The sequence below is a fragment of the Typopeltis vanoorti genome, chromosome 1 (assembly GCF_054136105.1).
Source record: "Typopeltis vanoorti isolate ZY-2024b chromosome 1, IOZ_Tvanoo_1.0, whole genome shotgun sequence".
Lineage (NCBI taxonomy): Eukaryota > Metazoa > Arthropoda > Arachnida > Uropygi > Thelyphonidae > Typopeltis > Typopeltis vanoorti.
The window spans coordinates 28,035,043-28,056,948 of NC_143549.1; the positions used below are offsets into that span (position 1 = coordinate 28,035,043).

The 21,906-nt window shown below is 35.6% G+C and overlaps 1 protein-coding gene across 7 annotated transcripts in view; it reads left to right on the top strand.

The window, feature by feature from the left end:
- Positions 1–21,906, top strand: part of LOC150109855 (histone deacetylase 4-like) — a 579,471-nt gene that overhangs the window by 529,250 nt on the left and 28,315 nt on the right. For all 7 annotated transcript variants that reach the window (XM_090397008.1, XM_090397036.1, XM_090397014.1 and 4 more), the window contains 2 exons: positions 1,472–1,541; positions 10,626–10,774. In XM_090397008.1, coding sequence (XP_090253134.1) covers positions 1,472–1,541; positions 10,626–10,774 — 219 coding nt within the window. The remainder of the gene's footprint in view (positions 1–1,471; positions 1,542–10,625; positions 10,775–21,906) is intronic.

The window sequence follows — 21,906 nt, forward strand, 5'->3', positions numbered from 1 at the left end:
TGGAGCGAGAACGGTCAATGAGTTCAAGGAGTGGTATGATAAACTTTGTGTTTCCTAAAAAACGACCTCCCACAATGAGTCTTTTTACTCCATGGAGGCCTGGATAATAATAATAATTCCAAAAATTCTATTTCTTTACTACTGTATGTCATTTCCTCCTTCCAATTTATGTTGCTGCAGTTAATATCTCCCATAATGATCACTTGCTTTGCATTTGCCAAATTAAACTGCCTAAACATCTGCTTCTGTCTGTGTTTTATGGCTTATAGCAACATTTCACTAAATATCCTATCCTGTCTATCTTCACCTCACATCATATGTTTTGAATTGGTACCATTTCTTCCCAAATTCTGCACTCTGAGAGGACTACAATCTATAACTTATATAAATAGCACCACTCCTATGCTTCCATCTTGTTGAAGTATGCTGTATCCATCCACTTCTGTTCCTGTCAGGACATCCTCTTCTGTTGATCACTTTCAGTGATCCCAACAATCTTTTAACATTCTGAAGATATTAAATTGCCAGTTTATTTGATTATGTGATATATTACCATGCATTTGTACATCTCCCAAGTGACTATCCCTACAAGAGGTCATCCCTGCCACCATTCTCCTTTACAACTTCAGTTTCCCTACCTCAATACTCTCACTTGCCAATAAACACTCTCCAGATGACTGTGTCCTTCCTTGTTTAAGTGCAGCCCATCTCTTTCACACATTCCTTTATCATAAAATGTTCTCCAGGCATCCACACAATGTAAGCCTCGTTTGACACATTATTGCTACTCTCCTTCTCAATTCTGCATCATTGTGTCTGGGTATTGTACTCATTGTTTAACCTCTCACCTCTTTTGCTGCATAATCTTTAACAATAACCTTAAATCTCTTAGCACTCAGTTCATGCTGCCTCATCATTTGTACCCACTATCATCTATGTTCATTTCATTTAATTGCCATAGTCACTCACTGTTATTCCTGAAGGCAAGCATCCTAATTTGCACACCACAAATCATTGAATCTCCATGAATTACACTTCTCATTGATCCATTCATTCTTACTTTCCTGCATCCCTCAACTCTCTCTTCCCTTGTTCTCACACACCTGCCTTTTTCTTATCTCCCAATCCATTGATTCTGCTGTCACAACTTTCGCTCTTTCTCTTTCCACTTGCTCCTGCTCATTTGCTTCACATCAGTTATCTTTGAAATTTTCTAATCTCCTCCTTTATTCCTTTCAACTATCTTCCACATCTTTCACTTGTTCTATCAGTACCTCTCTCTCTTTGCAAACATCCTATCCTCACTCAGCATTCACCTCCAAATCTGTTACATTCCTAATATCTAGATGCTTTATCTTAGGAGTACTTATTTTGAATATCGAAGACTTGATTTTGTTCATGGATGTATAAAAAGACCATAAATAAAAATAATATAGGCAAAAAATATGTATAAAGAAACTTTTATTTGCAGGTTTCAGCTACATGACTAAACAGCTGATGCAGTTAGCTAAAGGAAGAGTAGTTCTAGCTTTAGAAGGAGGGTAGGTATTGAAATGTTTTTATCTAAATTTATTTGTTTCACAAAATAGTTCAAACATTCATTTCTATCTAAAATCAAACTTTCTGTAAGGTTAATTGGTATCTAACATTGAAATGTGCATTGAATGTGGTATTATGAATGTTTTTTTTTACTATTTTTATTCTTTTGATGAATGTATTTATTATTTGTGAACTTGGTTCGGCAAGCTTTCTCATTAGAGCAAGTAATAACAATTCTATTCTTGACAGCATTAATAATACTTAGTTTGAGGGTTGTGGTGGCAGCATGAATAATTATACATATATGACGGGGGGGGGGATTCTTAAAAGTTCTAAATAAATACCTAGAGCAAAAATTATTTTAATTAAAGCAATTGATATAACCACAAGAAAAAAAACATATTTTAAAATCTTTTATCGTTGAAAGTTTTTTTTTTTTTCACTTGGTTATAAATTAAAAATTTATAAATTAAAGATGCCAAGAAATATATTAAGTTTTTTTTTTTAATCTGTTCCTTGCTAGAAGTCAGACTAGGATCAACCAAAGTAGACTGACAAAAAGTAGGGTCTTTGGTGCCTGCATGCAATTACTATCTAAGCGCCCCTGTAACAATCTGGGCATGAGTGGTTCTTTTACAATAATAAAAATTTAAATTATTTGAAATTTCTTAAATAAATTTTGACAGAACAGCCGCACATTGGTTCGCTAAATGTAATGAACTGGGGGTGTTGACTAGGCAGGATAATCGTTAAAAACCTGAATATTCAAAAAATTCTTAAATGTTAAAGTAAATTTTGACAAAGCCACTTCACTTTAATCGTTGATTACAATCATACAGGGATGATTGTAATCAACTTTTCACCGACCCGAATCACTAACAAAATTAAAATGAATTTTAATTAAAGTTAAAATTTATTTGTACTAAAGTTTAAAAAATTCTTTCATTTTACAAGTTAGTAAATTCTTAGTAACTTGCGAAAATTTTTTCATCATTTTTATAAGTGGAACTATCTTTTAAGAAAATAAAAGAAACTCAAGAGTGATGAGAAAATAAAAGAATTCAGAAATAATTAGAACATTTAATATAAGTATTCAAAAAATATCATGTCTACAGAATAACAGAAAATAAATTAAATTACATAAATATACGTGAAATTTTTTTAGTTAAAACTTTAGGGTTTTTGATTTCATATTCACAAAATTAGAAATAATGGTCTTAACATCTAATTCCGCACTTATATCATTTTCAATAGCTATTAACGCCAAACCAAACTAACAAGCTTTTTTGTGACATACTTGTTCTTAAGTAGATTTTAATCAATTTCAACTTGGAAAATGAATGTTCACCGCTCGCTACACTAACAGGTAAGATTAATAGTATTCTTAAAGTAATTGAAAAGTTAGGGAAAGATACATTATTGGACACAATAAAATTAAGAATATCGAAAGGGTTTTGAATATTTAAATTATCCTTCCGAAAAATATCCCAAAAAGCACATAACTCATATAGTTCTATTGCACTTATGTCTTTATTGTCGCCCGTCCTTCAAGAGAATCTCTAAATCGTCACAATTTTTTTGTAAATCTTCGTTAGTAATTTGTAGTAATCTATACAAGAAATTGAAATTATCATAATATGTTGTTAGTTGTTCAAAACATTCCATTAACGAACACATTGCAACGTCTTGTGGCGTTTCATCATGATGCTCATAGTCAAATTGTTGTCTTCTTTTGTCGTCGAACTTCCGTACCAGTTTTAAATTCTTGTTCTCTATCCACCTTTTCACTCAGTTCTTTTGCCGTTTTTAGAACTTCTTTAAAATTTGTATCTGATTGATACTCTTGTAAGAATATTTTTAAGTTTTCGATAGATTGTAAAGCAAGTGTAATGTTCATATTTTTGTCTTGAAGCATTTTACTCGCAGGTTTATTCTGTTAAGTAAATCATGCCAAGTTATAAGAGAGCAAATAAATTTGTAGTCCTTTATTTTAGCACATAATGTTTGTGCTTCATGCTGAGTTTCTTTATTAAAATTTTCATTATTTAAAATTTCAAAAAGTGCACTGTAAATTTCTCCTAACTGATATCGTAGAGGGCAGATTGCATTAATTTTACTTTTCCATCGCGTTTTGAATGGCTGTTTCAATGTCAATTTTTTTACGAACTTTAAAAGATTTGCCCAATGTTTGTAAGAGAATGAAAAGAAATTGTATATTTCTTGAATAATTGCAAAGAAACTAATTATATCTGCATTCACTTTGGCTGCATCGTTAATGATTAAATTTAGAGTATGAGCAGCACATAGCACGTAAAAAGCTCAGATTTTTGTTCAAAAGGAAATTTTGGAGCCCATATTTTTTTTCCTTTCATATTTGCCACATTGTCATACCCTTGACCTTGCATGTCTTCAATGGGGGATGTTCCATTTTTCCAGTTGGTCCATTATTGTTGCACATAAACCAAGTCCTGTGGAATCTGATATATCTACGAAACCTAATAAGTTTTTCCTGATCTTGACAATTCCATTGTCACAGGAAACAAAGTGAATAATAATGGTCATTTGTTCTGTTTTACTTGCATCAGGTGTGCAGTCTAAAATTATGGAATAATATTTAGATTTTCGAATTGATAATAAAATTGTATCTCTGATTCTGTAACTAAAAGTTTCCAATATTTCATTTTGTCTGTCTTTACTCAAATAGTGTACTCTATTGTTTCAATGTTTGATCCCATTTTTCCATAATGGGATCAAACTTCGCAAACAGTTCGACTAATTTTAAAAAATTGCTGATATTCCTTTCATATAATTTATCAGATGATCCGTGAAAAGCTAAATTTTGGCTACCAAGGAATTTTATAATTTCAATCAGATATTCTAAAACACTCGTCCAATGTTTCTTTTCCATTTCATACATGCTTTGAGTCTGGCAATCAATAGTAGTTTTGATTATTAAATTTTTATCAAGCTCCTTCCATTTTAAGAAATTTTTCATGTGAGTTAAACTGGTCTCATGTCTATGCAAAGTTGTACTTACATTTCTCCAATCGTTATAACCTTCTACAAGACTACTTGATTCAGTAGGTGCAAAAAGTTTGCAACAAAAGCAAAAAACAGAATTAAAATTTTTTGAATAAATGAGCCATGTTCTTGGCACGCGAGCTCCCCATTTTCCATTTTTCTATTATAATACGTGTCACCAAATTTACAACCATATGTATCTCTGGGATATGTTATAATTTTCTTTTGAACAGGCCCCATTTCAATTAAAACAACTTGTAATTTTTCATCAATATTTCCCCATTCACCTGGATCTTCTAAATTTACAGAGACTAACAATGTGTTAGTTTCGTGGTCAACTACAACTAAATCTTCTCCTAACTGTTTTTCACTTAAATCATGCATCTTGTTATCTTGTTCAATAGTTGCAATAGTACTTTCATGCAAACTTTATGATATGCATGGTTCTTCAACTCTGATTTCTGATGTATCGAGTTGGTTACAATCTGCATCAGAATATTTTAATATGTTAACAAATTTATTAAGAGCCCCAGTTTGTTTCTTAATAACTGCTTCTTTCGCAGCATGACGTTTGCGATTTTGTGCACCGGATAACTTTTTTTTAAATATTTGATTCCATTTCTATTTTATACCCACAGGAAATTATTACACAACATGACAGAGAGACGAAATAATAATCCGCACTGTGCTGCTCTCAGTAGCCTACTGAGATGCGTACCACATGACTGGCTAACTAAAATGTTTTGTACGAAAATTCGCGCATAAAAACCATTCACCGTTTCACTTTAGATAGACTGCAGTAGACACAACATTCTGCAGGCAAGTTTAGCCTGCTCTCGCTGCAAAATTGTAAACAGCCAGCTGATCAAAGAGGCGGCAATATACAATTTTTTAAAATTTTTATTCGCTGTATCCAGCCTTATTTATTTTAATATTGATCATTCTAAGAATTTTTTGTTTTTATAAAAATTTTGTTTCTTAAAAATGAACGTATAAACTGTGTCCTGGTGGTGGCACCCGCATCCTACGGAGATATAAGCTATATAGTCAGGCGCCGCTTCCGCCGGCCCTGACTATATAGCTTATATCTCTGTAGGTACAAATACATATTCCTGATGCAAACTCGCAGGGACGCTAGTGAGTATGGGAACAGTGAACCTAAGGTACCCAACATTGAATTTAGTCTAACTTCATCTATTATGCTTCTGATATCTTTACAAAAAGGTCTTAAAGGAACATTTACCTTATACATCTTAGGAAGACTATAAAGTCAGGGATGCATAGCATGAACTCTTTTGTGCTAGTGTCTTCAGCCAAAGATTGAACTTTGCCCAGTAGATTATTATTGAATTGCTAGTAAAATTCATTTTCAAGCAGCATATTCTATTTAAATCTATCTCTTCATAGCAATCTATCTAAAAACAAAGTTTTAGCTCTCTCATTGCTGAAGAGCAATTAGAATATAGTTATAATCAAATTGACAAAGTCCATGCAGATGAGGTTCATGATAACTATTTTAGAAAACATACTGTTTTGCCTTGGGATTATTCCATATAAATGCATCTCCAGAGATCCGACTTGATCACATATTAGCAAACTTAATCTTAGACAAAGTTCATTTTTGGGATGAACATATTCAAAAAATTTAGAATTCATCATGCCAACCCTCCCCATCTTTGTTTTCCTAAGATTCATAAAGAAAATCTTACTTTAAGACTGATTGTAAATTGTGTAGGCTGTCTGACCTATAAACTCTCAAAATATCTAAGAGTCTCTCTCTCTCCTTATTTACTGGAAATTCATCTTCCTTTATTAAAAATTCAGAGGATTTCAAGAATAAACTTTCAGGAATATGTTTACAGCGAACATTTTTTAATTAGTTTTGATGTAGTTTTGCTCTTCACAAACATTCCTCCTGATGATACAGTAGAAAGTATATTACATAATGATTTTCCTCCTGATATTGTGAAATTATTCAATTTTTCCATAAATGCAGGCTATTTTACTTGACAAAAACTTTATAAACAGAAAGAACTGCTATAGGAACTCCTATTCCTCCAACTCTAGCAGATTTTTATACGGAGCATTTTGTACAACATATTCTTAATATTTTTTTTCCTCTTAAGTCTTCTGTTTTCTGTTTGGTATATATATATATTGATGTATTTGTTGTCTGCAACTCTTCCTTGTTGGAGAGATTCATTAATTTCTGGAGAAAATTAATTCAGTACACCCTATAATTAAATTTACCCATAAAATAGAAGAAAATGGTTGTCTTCCATTTCTGGATGCTCTCATCTCCTGATAACCTAATGGCCATGGGCAGTTTTTCTGTATACAGAAAAATGACCCATACTGGCAAATACGTTAATCATCGATCACTCTTGTCAGAAATATGTTATTTTAGTTCATTGTCCAAATAAACTGTTCTCTTTTGGTTCTCTTTTAAATAATGAACTGATCTTTATCAAAGCGTTGTTCATATTTAATGAATTGAAGATAGTGAGTCTGTTGCCGCAGTATGGCAGAGAAGAGTTTAGAAGGGGACCATAATTGCAAATGACTCTATGTGCAGGTTAAGCAGAAGATGTGGAGTGAGTTTGATGGGCGAAAGGATTTGTACAAGATTGATGGCTTGCATCTGAATGGATTTGGTCTGCGGAGACTGGAAAAAGTGTTGCTTAATGAAGTGAAAGCGGATGTGCAAAATCAGGGAAACAAGAACCATTAAGGGGGGGGGGAGAGAATATGTAGGCATCAGTGAGGCAGTTGAGTGTAAGAATGTATATAATGTGCCTGAGCTAGTACGAAGGACAAGAGATCAGAATGGGATAGTTAGTATAATGCATCAAGATAGGGGTGGGACAAATGAACCTCTGCATTTCATGTATACTAATGCCAGGAGTATTAGGAACAAGAAGGAAGAATTTTTGGCCTTGGTTGGCTCTTCCTGGCCACAGGTTATTGGAATTAGTGAAACATGGCTGACAGAAGATGATATAGTTAGCAGGATAGACTGTGAAGGGTATAGTGTGCTCAGGAGGGACAGAGAGAATAAAATGGGGGGAGGAGTGTTATTGATGATAGCTGATGAACTGCAGCCAAGGAGAATAGAAGTTAAATTGCAGGATAGTGAAATGAGCTCATTTGAGGCTATTTGGTGTTAGATTGAGACTAGCAGAAGTGGATATATATAGTTGGATGCTGCTATAGACCAGGTGATGGAATAGATGGTGGAGATAGTATGCATAAACAAATTGATGTAATGAGTGGAAGGAGGGTAATTATTATGGGGGATTTCAACTAGAGTAACATTGATTGGAAGGAGGAGAGGACACATGTGAGGAAGGAACTGGATTTTATTCAGTTACTAATGGATAGCTTTCTGAGACAGCATGTGGAAAATACAAGGGGTTCGAGATCGCTTGACTTAATAATAGTATCTGAGAACTTGACTGTAATGAATATGACCATGTTGCCACCAATTGGTGAAAGTGATCATAAGGTCCTAACCTGGGAGGTGGCTAAATGTGTGAAATTTTTGATTAAGACCGGGTACATGTGGAATTACCACTGGTAAATATGAAAAGCTTAGGAGATTGCTTGGTTCAGTGCCCTGGCATGTAAAACTGTGAGGACTGGATGTTGATAGTGCATGGGAAGTGGTCAAGGAGCATTTGCAGGAGGTAATGGCTGACTCTATACCTAGAATCTGAATAGTAAATGAAGTAGGGGTTAAATGGATGAATAACACCATTAAGCTTGAGCTGCAAAAAAAGAAACAACTGTGGAGGGAATTTAAGCAGAAAGGTGACCTGCATGCTCACGAATGGTATAAAGCTCAGGCCAGAAGGGTGATGAGTGTGGTAAGAAAAGCAGAAGGGGATTATGAAAGGAAATTAGCCATGCAAGCTAAAGAAAATCCCAAACAGTTTTTTCGATATGCTGCAAGTAAAAAAAAAACTGTATACGGCAGAATGATTTTAAGGAATGCCGATAGTAGGGAGGCCACTGAATCAGTTGATATAGTGGAATTACTGAGTGAGCACTTTGCAAGAGTATATCATCCAGGTGGTGACATTGAAGGAAACATTAGTTTATACGGGAATTGTGGTGAAAGAAGTGGAGGTGAATATTCTATTACAAAACCTTAATGTAAATACATCTGTGGGATTGGATGGTATACCAGCACGGATCTTACGTGAAGCAACTAAAGAATTGTCAGTGCCCTTGACCATATTGTTCAGTCTGAGTCTCGGATCTTGTTTGGTCCTGAAGGGGTGGAAAGAGAGGAAAATAGTTCCACTGCATAAAGGAGGATCCAAGACAGTTGTTGCAAATTATTGACCGATCAGCATATCAGGAGTTGTTGTCAAGGTCTTGGAGAAAGTTGTCAAGAGTAAAATACAGGAATGGATTGATGAAAATGAGATACTGTTTTGGGGACAGCATGGTTTTGTGAAGGGTAGATCATGCTGCAGTAACTTGCTCAAGTTTTATAACACAGTGACTGCTGAACTGGATAGGGGTAATGGGTTTACAGTGATACTGCTGGACCTGGCTAAAGCCTTTGACTGGATACCACACGGAATTCTAATCCATAAACTGCAACATATGGGGATGGATAGGTGGGTGTTTGATGGAGAGATATCAGAGAGTAGTTTATTCAGAAGTAGAGTCCAAAAGACTGCCTGTGACTAGTGGTGTGGCACAAGGTTCTGTTCTTGGATCACTACTATTTAATTTGTTCATTAACGATAGAGGAAAGTATCTGAGAGGAACAGTTCATTTGTTTGCTGATGATGCAAAGTTAGGTAGGGCAATAGTGAATGCAGATGATGTCGGAATTTTGCAGGATGATTTGGATAGATTGGAGGACTGGGCTAAGAAGAATGGATGTCAATTTAATGTGGCAAAATGTAAGGTTATGTATTTTGGGGTGAAAAGATTAGCAGCAGTATACCACATTGGTGGAATGGTACTCCAGGAGATTGATGAGGGCAGGGATTTGGGAGTGTTGGTGGATAGGGAGTTGAAGTTTAGGGGGGGCACATTGCAGAAGTGGCTAAATCAGCTCATCACAAATCACTTGGCTGCTAAAAAATATATTGACGAGCAGAGACAAGCAAGTTCTTGTTCCTTTGTATCGAGCCTTGATAAGACGCCATCTACTGTGCCCAGATTTGGTCACCTGGGTTTCTTGTAGATGGGGAGGAGGTGGAGAGGATCGAGAGGCGAGTGACCAAGATGATAGCAGGTCTATGGAATGAACCTTATGAGAACAGGTTGAAGATTTGTGGGTTGCAGAAATTGTTATAGGCAGAAAAGGCATAATTATATTCTTCTAGAAAATAATTATGGCTTTCACCCAAATTATTTTCTAGAAGAGGCTTCCAAAATTTCCATTCCATATGTGAAGTATCAGAAAAGAACAGACTTTTTCACTTAATCAACATTGAAGTTTCTTTCCAGTTTGGAAATCACATTCCTTCCTAGAATATTCCAAAGATAAATATCCTCTGCTTTCCCACATCCTGGAGTTTACTAAAATATGGCCTTTGTTATTATAGGTAGTGGGTCATTTGGTTCACATTCATCTAGAAGAACATGAAAATTATAGTCTACCACATACGTACGTCTGTTTTGGTCAGTGACACCTTATCCACTGTGTACAGAATTCATGGAATAAAACTAAAATTGAGTACTGGCTAAATTTACTACAGCTATAATTTGTGTTTTTAGGATGCTGGTTAGAAATGCAGAGAAATGTTAGTAAATTCAATACATTAATTTCTTCTGCTGTTTTTATTCCATCAATCACTGTCAGTTGACTGGCACAGAAACATGAGAAGGAATAGCCAGAAGATTGATGCATAAAGTGGGTGTAGTTGCATAATTTTTCATCATTGACATTTTTGTTTGCTCCTAAAGATATGTCAGTATCTTAATATTATATTCATAATAACTTGATTGAAATCTGCTTTCATGAATTTGACAGTTCTTTAATACAAGGATATAATTTTTTTTTAATAATGATCAATGTTATAAATACTTTTTTTCTTCAGTTATGATTTGCCAGCTATTTGTGACTGTTCTCAGGAATGTGTGGCTGCTCTTCTTGGTGATGATGGTATTTCATTAAAAGAGGATGAAGTAACCCGAAAACCTTGTCAAGCAGCTATAGATGTTTTACAGCACACTGTTGCCATCCAAGGTAAGAGAATATCTAAAACTTACAACTTTTATGGCTTAATTGTTTTTAAATTTCAACAAATAATACAGTAGTGAAATAAGAAATATGGGTACTAAAATATCCAGGTATTTAGCATTCATAAAGTTAATATTTCACTTAAATATAACAAAGGAAATAAGTTATAGCTCATAACTCACATAGCATGTCAGATGTTTTGAAGATATTTGAGTAGTTAGTTGTACTCTTAATATTAAAAGATAATGTATAATGGAATAAAGATACGCTATCAGTGATCAAAAATATTTGTATTCTAAATAAAATTTATGGCCTGATATTTGAAAACAGAGAATAAATTTATTATTAGATGAAAGATATAAGTATTGTAGAATGCAATGAGAAAAAAGTGAAAGCTTTTTTTTTTTTTTGTGGCAGGTGCAAATGGTTTAAAGGATGAAAGTATGTAATGAGAGAGGATATGAAATTTTTCTGGAGAAATTGAAAAAAGAAGAGTGAATTTGCTTTAAGATTTTAGGCTGTTGTGATTATAACAGTGCTTCATTAAGAAAGAGCAATGACTGCAAATTGTGTAAGTTGTACAGGATACAGTGTTGGATCCCACTTCTTCTAAATCTTTACCTTGGATCCAACATGTTAATCACTATGATGTTCTTAAACAACTGATAAGTTATAAGTTGATTTCTAATTCAAATATAGAGAAAATTTATATTTTAAGACTGCGCCACTTTATATCTGAATTAGTTCAAGAACTGAAGAAAAACCAGCTCACAACTATCTCTCCTTTTAGGTGTTAATATTGTATATACTGGCCGAGGATATTTAACTTGCTTATTTTACCCGCTTTGGTTCGAATATTTTATGAATGGTGCAGTAAAAGAGATTCAGGCAAAATACAACTTTAGATAAACAAAAACAAACATTTAATTTTAAAATCACAAATTTTACACTTAGGATCAAATCATCAATTAAGTTATTATAAACACTTCAGCCTTTCTGATAATACTGTCATACAAACTCAGACAATGGTAATTCTGTTATCTGTAATACAGTCTTCTCACAGTTCCTTTTAGCTATTTAATAAAGTTCCTTAATACAATAAAATTTTCAGTAACACCTCTTCACAAACAAACACTTCCAATTTGATACTTCAGCTAATTCTCTGCAATAGTGTTAGTATCAGGGAATTCTAAGATGAAACTCGCACACTTCTCTGTACAGTAATATTAAGGTTGGAATAATCTTACTGTTGCTCTTTTCTTCTTCATCTACTTATACTTAAACACTTTTTATATCTGTAAACACTTAAATAGTATACGGCACTCATTAAAATAATTCTTCTAAGCAATAACTGAATTAATCATCGGTCACAATACACATAAATAAACGTTGTTGCATAAAGCACTACTGATCACTCATGAAATAAGGCAACACACAATAATTCCTTAACTTGAGGTTTTATATGCACAGTTGTTCACCTTTCTGGCATTCAATTAATTCTTAGACACTACAATTCTAAACACAGCTATCGGTATACTTCAACTTTACAGCTCTACTATTCTTTAGTAACTTCGTGCTTTGCTTCAAGGTTCTGTGTGTCCTTGAAAGGTCGGCCCTGAAATTAAATCTCAACTCAAGTATTGCTAGTCTATTTAGTAGTCACTCAGCTGTCTTCCATAGCTATAATTGTTATTCTACAACTTATTAGCTAACCGCCTCTCGACTAGTAGAATTTATTTAGCTGCTCGAGTGACTTGCCGACTCGCTATTATCGCACTGTGATTCCCGAATGCCGAATGCCCGATTCCAACCTAATGCTAATCCTCTCTCTCTCTCTCTGTTTCCTTCTTAATTTTCAGCATTCTTTCCTTTTTATATCCGTTGTTCCCGCCTCAATTCTTCTTGTGATTTCTTTCTAAAACTCTTTTCAATAAACCTCACACGGTGTTCCAAAACGTGCTCGCTCACTTACATACGTTTCCATGACAACAAAACAAAATATAATAAAATTGAGCTATTACATAACGTTAAACTTTACAAACAGGAATAAATAAGGAATATTTACATTTCAATTAATGTGCAGTTAAATTATCAAATACAAACTCTTATAATATTAACATAGTAATAAATAAAATAGCTTAATAATATTTAATACAGTCTTTTCATTATTAATATCTTTGATTAATTAATTATTAGACAAAATTAAGGAGTTATATGAATATTAGTTTGTAAAATAAGTTGTTTACATTAAATAATATTTACAAGTCTAGCCTTTGTGATGGAAGATCATGTTGGATTCTGAACCAAATAATAATTACTCTAATCTCTACATAATCAGAATCCAACAACAGTAAGATACAGGATATAGTAAGTTGTACAGGAGGATTATGCAATATGTACACATAAAATGAATTCAATGGACAAAAGGACTTATATAAGACTAACAGACTGCACTTTAATGGATTTGGAATTGACTTTCTAAAGAATGAAACTGCAATTTCATATACTCATAGGAGTATATGAAATTGCAGTTAAGTTTCACTGGTAATTATGCCAAATTTAGAGAATAGCTTAGAGCAGTGCAGTGGCATAAGAAATTGCTAGGGAATGATGTTTGCAGTGCATAATAAATGATTAAGAGAATGAGGAATGCAGTATTAGACTCTGTACCCAGTATGATCTGAATAAATCAGGCGGGATGGGTAGAATCATTAAGCAGAAGCTTTAAAAAATAAATAAATGTTGTGGAGGACATATAAAAAAAGAAAGGTGATCAGCCAGCTCATGAGTGGTACAAAAGCACAGAAAAAATGACTAGTGATGAACAGCTTTGCTTTTACTGGAACTGGCTAAAGCAAATTTGTATATTGTTATACCAGAGTTGTTGTCTCATGTACTGTTAAACTGCTTTTTGTGCTCTGAAAATGCTGGATAGAATACCAGTGAAATACCAGCAATAAATTAATAAATAGTTATTTTCTTATCAGTCTGTGTTCTTATCTATACCGTTTAAAATTAATGAACATGTATGACAGACACATAAGCCTTTCCACACACAATCTTAGGCAGCACAATAATGGAGGGCACATGTGGATTAAGTCTTAGATCTGATTATACCATCGGAGGATGTGGTTATGAATGGAGTGTCCATTCTTCCCCCAGTTGGCAAGAGTGACCATGAAGTGATCACTCGAGTTGCAGCCAGTCACATGAGAACTCTGTAAAGAAGGAATGGATATGTGTGGAATCATAAAGCTGGGGAGATCATGAAAAGCTTTGGCGACAGCTGGGAGCTATAGCATGGAAAGAGGAGTTGACTGAGGATATAGATGCTGTGGGGGACATATATCAAGAGCTATTTAACAGCAGCAATAGTGTCTGAGTATATCCCAAAGGTGAAAAGACTAAGATAGGAGTAAAATGGATGAATGAAGAGATTAAGCATGAAATCTGGAAGAAGGATCTGTGGAGGCGGCCGAAGATGAATGTTGGTAATTATTTAATTAAGAGTACAAAGAGTTGGTCAGGAAGGTTGAGACAGCAAAAGTGCAGTATGAGAAATTAGTCAATCAAGCTAAGAAAAATCATAGTGAGTTCTCTCAGTATGTGGCAGGTAGAAGGGAAGATGACTATGGGAGAACAATGCTAGTTGATGACACTGCCAGATTGGTAACTAATGCAGAGGATATAATTGAATTATTCAGTGATCAGTTTATCAGTGTTTTTCATCCTCGTGATGGTAACTCAGGAGAAGCTGGATTGGTAACAGCACTATTCTTTCATCATGAAAATTATGGAAACTACCATGTTAGAGTAAAATTTCAGTTTAATATAAATCCAAAAATCACTCAACGTTTCGCCCTCCACATCATCTGGAGCATACACATACGAGGGACATCCAGAAAGTAAGTTTCGTTTTTAAATATTTTCACTGCAGTGCTGCGATCTCAATGGTGCACATGCATACTGAGCTTGTTGATTCCTTAGCTAGGTGTTGTGCCATTTTCAGACATCCTCGCAGTGTGTACGCTTCTTGGTGTATGTTTATAATGTATAAGAAAATCGAATCACTAGCTGCATGTAAAATTAGGTCAGTTATCCATTTCTTGAATGTGAGGAATGTTAAAGCAGCTGAAATTCATCAGCAAATTATTGAGGTTTATGGAGAACACACAATGAGTGATTCAGTGGTACAAAGATGGTTAAGACTTTTTAATGAAGGAAGGACAAGTGTGCACAATGATGAACAGAATGGGTGACCATCTTTAGTGACTGACGATTTGGTGCATTCAGTTGAAGAAAAGATTCAACAGAATAGGGAATTCACTATGACGTTACTCTTGCTGCAATTTCCAGAAATTTCATGTTCCTGTCTTCATGAAATTGTGTTAGAAACTGAATTATCGGAAATTATGTGCATGCTGGGTGCCGAGGTTGCTTACAGAACAACACAAAGTGAATCGGCTGGGCAGTGCGTTGGAATTCTTGACACCCTACCATGAGGATGGCAATGCTTTCCTGAGCAGCCTTCTCACTGGGGACGAGACTTGGGTGTTACATGCAACCCCTGAATCCAAACAACAATCCATGGAGTGGAGGAACACCTCATCATGGAGTGGAGGAACACCTCTTCAATTTTGTCCTGACCACAGTCAAGACAAAATTGAAGACAGTGGTTTCCACTCAAAGAATCATGTGCACTGTGTTTTGGGACGGACAAGGAATTTTTCTGGTAGACTTCTTGGGTCAAGGCTCCACAATCAACACGAATATAACACGATCAACACGATGCAAACCCTTAAGAAACTGCATCGTATGATCCAAAATAAATGACGTGGCATGCTTACCAGGGACGGTGTTTTGATTCATAACACAACTTCTCGCTACCTTCAGCTGGGAACAGTTCCACCATCCCCATATAGTCCTGACTTTGTGCCAAGTGACTTTCACCTGTTCAAACATCTGAAATCTTTCATTGGTGGTCGGCAGTTTCAAGACGATGATGAGGTCAAAGAAGCAGTCAATATGGTTTACATTACAGGCGGCAACCTTCTACAGTATACAAATCTTGGTGCCCTGTTATGATAAAGTGCCTGGACAATGGTGGAAATTATGTAGAAAAGTAGTGAAAGATGTCTACTTTAATATCCAATAAAGTTTCTTTTGTAAGTATATATTTTTGTTTCTCTGACAGCCCATCGGAACTTACTTTCTGGACATCCCTCGAAAAAGAAGGAAACAAGCATGTGCTACAATCTACATGCTATGCTAAAGTTACTGGTCAGCCATTAAAACTATTGGCCTGACATTATGTCTGAAAAATTCAGACATAATGGTTAGTTTCGATGTCACCTCCCTATTTACCAATGTACCACTTACAGACACTCTTGATTAATCAAGTCTAAATTTCTTCCTGATATTTTTGAATTATTCAAATTTACCATGAATGCAGGTTACTTTACATGGGGAGGAAAATTCTACAAACAGATTAATGGTACTGCTATGGGTCCCCCCCCCCATTAGCAAATTTTTACATGGAACACTTTGAAAATAAAGTACTTACCACAGCTACATACAAGCCACAAGTGTGGTTACGCTATGTAATTGATGTGTTTGCCATCTGACCCCATGGACAAGACACTTTGGATGCTTTTGTCACCTACCTAAACAGCCAGCACCCCAAAATCCACTTCACAGTAGAAAAAGAAACAAATAACTGTTTACCATTTCTTGACACATTAGTCCCCCACCTTTTAGATGGATCACTATCTTTTTCTATTTACAGAAAGCCTACACACACAGGAAGATACCTACATAAACAATCACATTATCATCCAGTCCAACAGTATGGCATTTTAAAAACACTTAGACTCAGAGCCAGAGCCATTTGTTCTAACGATACAACTCTGACCACAGAACTCCAATATCTGCGCTATATGTTCTTAGCCAACATCTACAATCCCTACAAAATAGATAAAATGCTACATAGGCCCATTACTCTGCCCTCCCCTAATACACAAGAATACAACATGACCATTTCTATTCCCTATATCAGAGGTACATCGGAAAAGATAGCCAAAATATTGTTGAAACATGGCCTTCACACCACTTTCAAACCTCATGTCAAGCTGGCAACTCTGATCTGCTCATCTAAGGATAAACTTCACCCTTTAGCACACTCAGGAGTGTATGAAGTTCCTTGTGACTGTGACTTGGCCTATTATGGGCAAACAGGAAGATCAGTTAACATCTGCCTGGAAGAACATGAAAGATACATTCGCTACTATTACTATGGCAAGTCGGGACTGGCAGACCACGCTTCGGACACTCCTTCACACAGGATTAGATGGAGGAATGTGCTATTTAGGAGTTGTAATAGATCTGAAAGATTATTTTTTGAGTCAGCAATAGCTTTGAAGAATTCTCCCAACCTTAAAAAATATGGTTGCATTAATTTGCCAAAAATTTGGGAGACTGTTATCCTAAGAAAAACTCCTGCATAGCTTTTTTTTTTTTTTTTTTTCGTTAGAGGGCACCAAAAATAGGACTTTAGATCTTTTGTCTTTTGCAATTATATTGTTTCACTCACTCACTGTCGTGTGTACAAGTGTGTTGTGCTCTGATGATGCTGAGTTGAAAATCAGCAAAACATGAGCTTTAATAAAACATCTCTTTTATAAAATTGTGTAGGGTTGTTAATACCATGAAAAATAAGTCATGAATAACCGTCAACACCTAAGCTTATCAGTTAGATTTTATGGATAGGGATTGTACATCAAGTTCCACCAATGTAAGGTGAGTTACAGATGCAATAGATACAATAAACTCCAGGATCCTTAAGAGTTGAATATTCCAAGGGTGAGAAGGCTAAATAAGGTAGGTGTGAGATGGATGAATAAAGAGATTAAGCATGCGATACAGAGAAAGAGGGCATTGTGGAGGCAGCATAAGAGAAGTGGAAATAACCAATTCCATGAGGTCTACAAAGACTAGGCAAGGAGGGTGACTTAGTTGGTGAGGGTAGCTAAAGAGAAGCAAGCATGAACAGCAGTTAGCTAATGAAGCTAAAAAGAATCCTAAGGAGTTATTTCGATATATAGCCAGCAAAAGAAAGAATGAATATGGAAGGATGACATTGATAGGAGAAAATGGTATAAAGACAGCTGTTGCAGAATGTGTGGTGGAGATACTTAATGAGCAATTCATAAAGGTCTTTCAATCTTGTGAATGTGACTTCATGGAGAGATTAAGAGCAGTTGATGATGGGGAGCAGACACTGACTGTAAGTGAGCAAGAGGTGTTTGGGGAGTTGAGTAAACTAGATGTAAATAAGGCTGTGGGACTTGATAATATATCACCACGTATTCTGAAGGAATGTGCTAGGGATATGGCACCTTTCTTGACATATATTTTTTTAATAGAAGTCTTGCACTCAGTCAAGTCCCTAAGGAGGGCAAGATTGTGCCACTTCATAAAGGAGGTGATCGAACTTAAGCATCAAACTATAGGCCTATCTGTGTGTGTCAGGTGTTGTGGTTAAGTTGTTGGAGAAGCTTGTGAGAACTAGGATCCACAGTTGGGTTGACAACAATGGTATGATCTTTGATGGACAGCATGGATTTGCTAAAGGGAGGTCATGTTTTAGTAATCTACTTACTTATTACAATAAAGTGACTGCTTCCTTGGACAGAGAAAAATAATACACAGTGATATACTTAAATTTTGCAAAGGCTTTTGATAGAGTACCTCATGATAAATTGATAGTCAAACTAGAGCAGATGGGGTTGGATATTAGATTAGTGCATTGGATTGGAGACTGACTATCTGATAGGTATTGTGTATGGGGGAGCGATATCCAGGAAAAGGAAAATCACTAGTGGAGTGCCTCGGGGGTCTGTTTTGGGTCCATTACTGTTTAACTTGTATATTAACAATATAGGTGAAATTTGGATGGAGATACTCAGTTGTTTGCAGATGATGCAAAGTTGGGACGAACCATGAAGAGTAGTGAAGATGTTGTGGCCTTACAAGAAGACTTGAATAAATTGAGCGATTGGGCACGGAAATGGGGATGTGAGTTCAATGTTGCAAAATGTAAGGTTTTAAAATTTTGAAAACAAAGATGGGATGCAGAATTTATGCTTGGTGAGGATATATTGTTTGAGGTGGAAGAAATAAGAGATCTGAAGGTGATAGTGGATAAGGATCTGAAATTTAGGAGATACATAGCCAAAATTGTGAAGACAACACAAAGGCTTCTGGGAATGATGTGGAGGACACTGACGTGTAGAAGTAGGTTCTTGTTCCTTTGTATAAGGCTTTTATTAGGCCACACATGGACTACTGTGCCCAGATTTGGTCACCTGGTTTTCAGAAGGATGAAGAGATGTTGGAAAGGGTCCAAAGGCGATTGACTAAGATAGTTTCTGACCTCTGGAATATCGAGTATGAGGAAAGATTGAGAAGATGTAATTTGCAGAGTCTGGTGGACAGGAGGAAGAGGGGAGATATGATAGAGACCTATAAGTTGGTAAGCGGTTGTTATAGGATCAGTGCTGGAGAAGTTCTACAGAAAATAGTGGGAGATCGGGGAGAACCAGAGGTCATCCCTGGAAACTGTATAAAGAGGGTGTAAGTAGGGGAGTGAGAGGCAGGTTTTTTTCATGCAGAGTTGTAAATGATTGGAATGCCTTGCCTGAGAGTGTGGTGTCTTTAGGGAGTTTGAATGTGTTCAAGGCATGGTATGATGAGCTGTGTGTGTGTGTGCGTGATAAAAGGACCTCCAAGATGAGTCTTTGACTCCATGAGGTCTTGGGGTAATGATGATGATAATAATAATGTTTTTTAATTTTATAGGTGGTTTAAAAATGTCATTAATGTAATAAAATACAATTGTGAATGGCAAGGTTGGTGGCAAACATGCATGCAATAAGAGTGACAGTAAGAATGAAATTATGAAAAATGACCAGATGGTGAGAGATAGTACATTTATGTGGCGTTCTCTCAAAACATAATTGAATAGTTGAAGACATGCTTGACATGTGTTATGACACAAAATCAAAATGGGGGGGGGGGATAGACAAGCAAAGTATGAAGGAGCAAAAGCAAGAGAATAAAGATTGGCTTTTGTATGGTGATTCCAGGATAGAGGAGTGTTTGAGGTGGATAAAATTGTTCCTTTGGAGTCGAGATTAAAGATGCTAGTGATACTCTAAAATGCAGTGGGTGAAAAGGTGAAATATGATATTACTTTGGCTGGCACTAGTGATTTAGCAGGAGAAAAGTGTAGTATGAGGGAAAGACTTTCTACTATAAGCAAATAAGTGCAAAAGTAAAAATAGTCTGCTGCCACGTTATGATAGCGATGAAATGAAGAGCTATGTATTCAATTCAATTCCAGAGCTTATAAGTCTGTATTTGAAAGGATATGGAGGCAGGTATTTTGTGAAAGTGTTATTCAGTGAGAGTTTGAAAGTGCAGAGTTTGGGGAACTAGAATGTTTAGGAGGGAGAATGCATTGAGTGTGGATACAGGCAACCTTTAGGTAAGTGAGTGTAATCAATCACATGATGTTGAATATAAATCCCCAGGTATTGCAATTTATGTACAGTCATCCCTCAACTTACGTCAGTTCGAGTTACGTCCTTTCGAAGATACGTCCTTGATCCTATAATGAAATAAATAACATTTTGCAAGTTATAAAGCAACATGAAGCTGGTAAGCCCATCAATGTAATCGCACATGACTTCAGATGGTCTCATTCTACAGTGACGATCATTTTGAAAAATAAAGATAAAATCATAGAGGCTGTGAAAGGATCTGCTTCCATTAAATCGACGATAATGATGAAGCAACAAGGTCCTATTGGAGATATGGAAAAGCTACTTGCATCATGGATAGAGGACCTGAACCAAAAGCGCATACCCCTTCACCATAACTGCTAAGGCTAAGTCTCTTCAATATGTTGAAGGAGAAAGCAGAGCCCGATTATGACTACGAATTCAACGCTTCTTCCAGTTGGTGCATGAGTTCAAGCAGCATTTTGCATAATGTGAAAATGTATGGTGAATCTGCAAGTTCCGATGAGAAGGCTGCCAAGGAGTTTGTGGAGAAATTGGATAAAATTATTACGGAGGAAAATTATTTGCCACAGCAAATATTTAATATGGATGAGATATCCTTGTTTCGGAAAAAAATGCTTGAGCGGACATTCATCCACAAAAAGCTAAAATCTATACCTAGTTTCAAAGCTGTTAATGCCCTTATTACAATTCTGTTATGGGTAATATGGTTGGATATAAACTGAAACCATTTGTGATATGCCACAGTCAGAATCCACGAATCTTCAAAAACATTAGGAAGCATACTCCCAGTTCATTATCAGAGCAATAAGTTGTGGGTGACTCAAAAATTGTTTGAGGATGACTAAATCAACTGTTATGCGAGTGAAATAAAAAGCTATTGTGTGAAAGAAAATGTAGAATTTAAAATTTTATTAATTCTAGATAATGCCCCAGGTTATCCATCTTATATGTCTTCTAGTGGTGATCTTCACCAAGTTCAAGGTCATGTTTCTCCCTCCAAACACTACTTCACTGATCCAACCGATGTATCAGGGAGTTCTTGTAGTGTTTAAGGCTTATTATCTGGAACTTTTTCACAAGCGATTTCTGCTACTGAAGGAAATGACATGACTCTCATGCAATTCTGGAAAACATTCAATATTTATCATGCTATTAAAAATATTGCTGTGGCTTGGGACGAAGTGACCTCTCAATGTATGAGCGGCATATGAAAAAAGAAATTAAAAAGGTTTGTGCATGATGTTGGAGGTTTGTAATAGTGGATCTAGCAAACAATCTGAATCTCGAAGTGAATGATGACATAATTCAACTCATAGAAAGTTCCCCTGAAGAGTTGACCAACGAAGAATTGGTCGAACTGAAGGAACAACTGTTGCAGAAGAGGAAAAATGAGAAAAGGAAGAGAGAAAAGAGAAATAGGAAGAGGTAATTAAACAATTTACAGTGAAGGGTCTTACAGAAATGTTCTTTGCAGTTAGCAATGTTCTCAAAATGGCTGAATACGCAATGTTGAACGCTACTTAATAATAGAAACGAAAGTACATGATGCGTTTG